The 6451-nt window shown below is 36.2% G+C and overlaps 1 protein-coding gene across 3 annotated transcripts in view; it reads left to right on the forward strand.

The window, feature by feature from the left end:
* The window catches only part of LOC123533605 (protein CUSTOS-like), a 70749-nt gene extending 64544 nt beyond the window's left edge, over positions 1-6205 (forward strand). For all 3 annotated transcript variants that reach the window (XM_053519556.1, XM_053519554.1, XM_053519555.1), the window contains one exon: positions 4396-6205. In XM_053519556.1, the coding sequence (XP_053375531.1) occupies positions 4396-4723 (328 nt within the window). In that variant the 3' untranslated portion in view covers positions 4724-6205. The remainder of the gene's footprint in view (positions 1-4395) is intronic.
* Positions 6206-6451: the final 246 nt, after the last annotated feature.

Here is a 6451-nt window from a genome sequence, read left to right on the forward strand (position 1 = left end):
GGAGGGGTGTTCGAAAAGTATCAGGAAAAGTCTTTAATAAACTTATATATTTATATGGTTATTAGAATAAAAATTTCAAAAGTGATACTTTGATATATTTTGTGCATAATCCAAAAGAAAACATGATACAAATTGCACTAATGCAAAATCCACTGTTATTATAGCAACATAGGTTGATGTTAAGTAGGGAAAATTCGGCAAATCGCGAAACATGTCAAGTGTTTATGTGTCTTTAAAGAGTACATATAGACATATTCTTGACGTCAAAAACTGCCCAAAATATATGTGCATCTTACGCACCCGTTTGTCAATTCCTACGTAACGTCATGGGCAGAAATCTGACGTCATTTCTGTAAACAACTGAAGTAGAGAACATTCGTCTTGCTGAAGCTGTCAATATGGCACTTGAACAGCGATATTCCATAAAGTTTTGTGTATTAATGGGAAAAACAAAATCAGAGGCATGATCATGGACACTTACGGCAAAAATTAATGAAGAAAACCAGCATATATGAGTGGTTCAGTGTCTTCAAGAAGGATCCTTTGCACGATCTTGCTGACCACCCAAGATCTGGATGCCCATGCATGACATCAGGAAAAGCAGATGAAATTAGAGAGTTTTTGCAGAGTGGTAGAAGGCTTACAATACGAGACATAGGTTTAAAAGTTGGACTTAGCACGTCGACAGTCCATTCAATAGTTACTAGGGAGCTCGTCATGTCTAAGGTATGCGTTCGATGGATTCCTCGAATTCCAACACTTGAACAGAAAAATCAGAGAGTATTAGAAGCCAAGTCATTTCTTAGGCAGTATCGTAACCATGGCTACCATTTCACGAACTCAGTAATCACTGCAGATGAAACATGGATTAGTGTATATGACCCAGAAAATAAAGAAGACTCATGCATGTGGAAACATCCAGTTTCACCATCACCAGTTAAGGCCTTAGTGAACCGCTCAACAAGGAAGCTAATGTTCATCATCTTCTTTGATTCGAGAGGCGTGGTTCTGTGTCATGCGGTACCAGCAGGGCAGACGGTCACAGCAAATTATTATTCGAAGGTAATTTTAGAACTTGAATGTTGATACATGTATATATGAAAATATATTTTATTGCTGTACTAAATATTTGATGCCATGATAAAAGCATTTGGTACGATAATTTTATCACAATTTCAGGTTATCAAGTGTGATCAGGTATGAGCGGTGAAGAAGAAAAAACAGGAACTTGATGGCAAATTCCTATTACATCACGACAATACACAATCCCATTCCTCTGTGGTCACCAAAGCAACACTGAGTTGAGAATTGACACAGAGAAGCATCCTGCATATTCCCCGGATCTAGCACTGTGCGATTTCTGGCTCTTTCCGACCTTGAAATCAGAGCTGCGCGGCAGTAGGTTTGATGATGTTGATGACTTACCCACCGTTGTCCGGGAAACACTCTGAAAAATTCCAAAGGAGCATTGTAGGTGGGAGAAATGTGTATCATGCAAAGGCAATTATTTCGAAAAGATGTAAATTTTAGAGGTGTCAGACAGGCTTTCCAGATGCCATATTCCCGTCATGAGTAGTTTGCCCTGCCCAACGTTACCATAGTGACTGTGGATTTAACAAGAGTGCAATTTGTATCATTTTGTCATTTGGATTATGTACAAAATATATAAAAGTATCACTTTTAGAATTTTCATTCTAATAACCGTATAAATAAATAAGTTATGAAACTTTTCCGGATACTTTTCGAACACCCCTAGTAAAAAAAGAAAAACCTTTAAACAACTTCTTCTCGTAACGTAATCTTTGTAAGATCCTTTCTCAGTTTTGTTCAAATAGGGGCACTTGACCCCTTTTAGGGGCCGCTAGAGGTAAACATAGATAAACCTTTAAAAAACTAAGTCTTCTTCTCTGAACCGCTTGAATGATCTTCATAAAGCTTGGTCTGTAGTTGGCTATAAGGCAATTTTTTCAAATGGGGGTGCTTGGCCAATTTAAGAAAATTAATAATAAATCTGTTCCTATAATTCATCAGTTAATAAAATATGGGCAGGAGTTTGGATGCGTAATAATTAAATTACAAGTGTGTAACGCGAGTGATTTAATTATTCGCATCTGAACAACTGCTCATATTTTATTAACTGAAAAAATTATTGGAACATATTTATTATTTCGATTCTAACAATGCAAACAATTCGCATTTTACAGTACTACATTTTCAGCGTAATATGCTGTTACAGTTCACCCCTATTGTTAGAAAGTGTTGCATACCAACAGAACTTTTAGATATTGTTTCTTTTCTATCAGAATTTTGAGAAATATGTATAAACTAGTAATCTAACAGCTTGCAAACTGATTATGAACGGAATCCTCAAATTTTGCTATTTGACCCAGTGTTACAAGCTTACATTTTGTATGATGTCACATCATGATGACGTCAAACTTAATGTCATACTTTTATGACGTCACTGCTGAATCATAGCTGAGCTAATTTTCTCTTAGAGATCAAAATGTGTTTTAAGGACCTGCACATAAGTCATTATGACTTTTTATTATACGCCCAAAGGGATGTATTATGTTATAACCCCGGTGTTCGTCTGTCCGTCTGTCCATTAGCAATTTCATATCCGCTCTTTAACTCTTGTTCTGAATGGCTCACATCAAGGTCACAGGGATCAATAGTCATATGAGTGTTTCGTATCCGCTCTGTAACTCTTGAATTGCTTGAAGGATTAATTGTAAAGAAACTTGGCACAAATGTTCACTACATTGAGACGACGTGCAGAGCACATGTTCTGGATGTCTTTCTTCAAGGTCAAGGTCACACTTAGGGGTCAAAGGTCATCGCTCTGTAACTCTTGAACCCCTTTGAGGATTTTGAAGAAACTTGACACAAAATGTTCATCACATCGAGACGATGTGCAGAGGGCATGTTCTGGATGGATAGCTGCAAGGTCAAGGTCACGCTTAGGGGCCAAAGGTCATACCTTCGGGCGTATATTGCTCCGCATTGCGGTACTTTTGTCATGATTATGTTTTTATACCCCCACAAATGAAGTTTGGGGAGCGGGGTATACAGGAGTGAGCTTATCAGTTTCTCGGTCGGTCCATTACTTTTCATGGTTTCTGGACAGTAACTCATGAAAGGCTTTACAGATTTAAATAAATTTTGGTACACAGGTGTAACATTATAAAATACAGGTCAAGTTCGACTTTGTCTACAAACCACCATTTTTAGCTCAACTATACGAAGTATGGAAAGCTGTCCTACTTGACCCGGCGTCGGCGTTGGTGTCCTTCCGCATCCGCACTTTGGTTAAAGTTTTGATGCACTTTCACTTTATCTCTGTAATTTCTTGATGGATTTTGTTTCAAACTTAAAATAGTTATTCCTCATCATCACCCACATCATATGGCACAAGGGCCATAACTCTTGCACCAGTATTTCATGAATTATCTCCCCTTTTTACTTAGAATTTCAGGTTAAAGTTTTGATGCACTTTGATTTGATTCAAACTTAAAATAGTTGTTCCATCTTATCAACCACATCATATGACTCAAGATCCATAACTCTGGTACAAATATTTCATAAATTATGCTCCTTGATGCACTTTCACTATATCTCTGTTATTACTAAATGGATTTTATTCAAACTTAAATAGTTATTCAACATTATCACTCATATCATATGACACATGGGCCATAACTCTTGCACCAATATTTCATGAATTATCCCTCCTTTTTACTTAGAATTTCAGGTTTAAGTTTTTATGCACTTTCACTCATCTCAGTTATTGCTAAATGGATTTGATTCAAACTTCCATCTTATCACCCACATCGTATGACACAAGGTCCATAACTCTGGTACCAATATTTCATGACTTATGCCCCCCTTTTACTTAGACTTTCAGGTTAATTTTGATGCATTTTCACTACATCTCAGTTATTACTAAATGGATTTGATTCAAACTTGAAGTTGTTATTCCTCATCATCACCCACATCGTATGACACAAGGTGCAAAAATCACTCTTGCAACAATATTTCATGAATTATCCCCCTTTTTGCTTAGACTTATACTTATTTAATGTTCTTTATCTTAATTCTCTCTTATTACTTAATACTTCTGACACAGACTCAAGCTATTGTCCAATATCTTACAATTCTAGGGGGTAAAATGTATCAATCATATTTTATGGAAGATTCATATATAAGGCTGTTTGCTATATCTTTATGTAGCAATTGATGTGAGTCATGTTAGAATTTAGGTAATTTGTATTCTTAACACAGACATTACCATTTATAACTCAGTGTGTCATATGTATATTTAAGGTCAAATAATCAAGTTCAGGTGAGCGACTTTAATCTAAGGGCCACTATAGCCCTTTTGTTTGTTTTCAGTTCTGAAGATGAGAGACTAGCTGAAGCATCTGTGTCCCATGACTTTATACTTCATCAGAGTAATCTCCCTTACACAACAAGTAAGAAACCAGCTGACATTATCATAAATCAAGCAGACCATTGCCCATCTGCTGTGACAAAAAAGAACAGTGGAAGTAACAAATTAGAAGTTTCCAGATGTAATCATGAAATAAAGAACAGTGAAAAAAGTGAGCAGACAAAAATGGATCAGTTAATTGAAACTGATGAAAAAATTGAAGGACCAATAAAGAAGCACAAAAAGAAAATTAAGAAAAGAAAAGAAAAGTCAGTTGAGCTGTTTCAGTGATCTGCAGTTATCACAATGGTCAATATAGCAGAAGACAAGGTGCTTAAAAATTAAGAACAAGACCTCTGCTTGTTCCTGAAAAATTGTGTATTGAAAGGACTTTACTTTGATGGAACTCACAGGGGAGGAACATATATAGAGCTCTACTGAAGCGAGGACATATTGATTGTTTGGTAACCTAAACATGTACTATTTATATAGGATCAGCTGATTAAAGAGCAAACAACAATTCAATGCAAATTGGTGATTATGTACATGTATCATGTACATCGGATATAGAACACCAGCTTTCCATTGAAAATGTTTATATCATTTTAGTGTATACAGATGCTGATTTGGAATTTCAAAAAAAAAATTTCACTTCCTATAACATATTTGTTACATCTTACAAAAATAAACTATTAATGATGTTTAAATTTTATTTACTTTTCTGGTGTTATATATTCATAATATTGTCTAATTCTAACATGGCTCGATTTGATTTCCAGCTGAAGGCCAAGATTATTAGTTGAAGTCATCTGTTTGAATATATTCCAGAATACTGTACATCCAACAAAAGTGAAAGTGTTGTCTCTCTCACTGTAAATTTGCCATTAAGGAGAAACAAGAGCTGTCACTATTGGTGACAAATGCCCCCAAAGCATGCCCAAGAATGCTACAGTTGTATGTGCAAATAAATCACACATCATTTTGTGACCTTGACCTAAGTGGCCCAGGTCATAAGCGTGACACACCTCAGTTAGGTTAACATTTGTGTCAAATTATTTTCAAATCCCTTGATAAATGGCAGAGTTGTGAAACAGACAAGAAAAACCTTTGACTTCTAAGTGTAACCTTGACCTTGGAGGTAGGGCTCTGGGTTGTGTGCATGACACCTCATCTCATTATAGGGAACATTTATGCCAAGTAATTTCAAAATCCTTTCATCAATGGCAGAGTTATGGACCAGACAAGAAACAGACCATGTTAACCTTTAACCTCTAAGTGTTACCTTGACCTTAGAGCTAGGGGTCTGTATCTTGCACATGACACGTCGTCTCATTATGAGGAACATTTATGCCAAGTAATTTCAAAATTCCTTGATGAATGGCTGAGTTATGGACCGGACACGAAACAGACCATGTTAACCTTTGACTTCTAAGTGTGACCTTGACCCTGGAGCTAGGGGTCTGGATCTTGCGCGTGACACGTCGTCTAAATATAGTGAACATTTACGCCAAGTAATTTCGAAATCCCTTCATGGATGGAAGAGTTACAGCCCGGACAAGAATTTACCGGACGGACAGTGCGATTTTAATATGCCCACCTTCGGGGCCATAAAAAATCCAGAACGTATTTATGCGAGCCTCAAATAAAGTTAACAGTGGAAACTGACACTAGGATGTTTACAATGACAACAGTTCTATGTTAAACATTACAACAATTGTAAAATATGTTAAGTAGTGCGTGTAGTAGTGAATAAATAAGCTGAGTTTTACTTTATTAGATTTTGCTATTCAGAATTTTGTTATTATTGCTAGGTATGTTTAAAACTATCTAAACTAAGAGAAATGAGGATGCTCAGAAAAGCATATATATATATATATACTGAAATATATAAATCTAGTTGGGTGGAGCATTGCTTCTTCAAACATGTGAACATTGTCCGTCCGACAACAATTCTTTGCCATTTAAGGTATTAGACCCGTAATAGAGTACCTCCTTTTGAAGAGTATTCAGTTTCTACCA

Source organism: Mercenaria mercenaria, chromosome 12 (assembly GCF_021730395.1).
Source record: "Mercenaria mercenaria strain notata chromosome 12, MADL_Memer_1, whole genome shotgun sequence".
Taxonomy (NCBI): domain Eukaryota; kingdom Metazoa; phylum Mollusca; class Bivalvia; order Venerida; family Veneridae; genus Mercenaria; species Mercenaria mercenaria.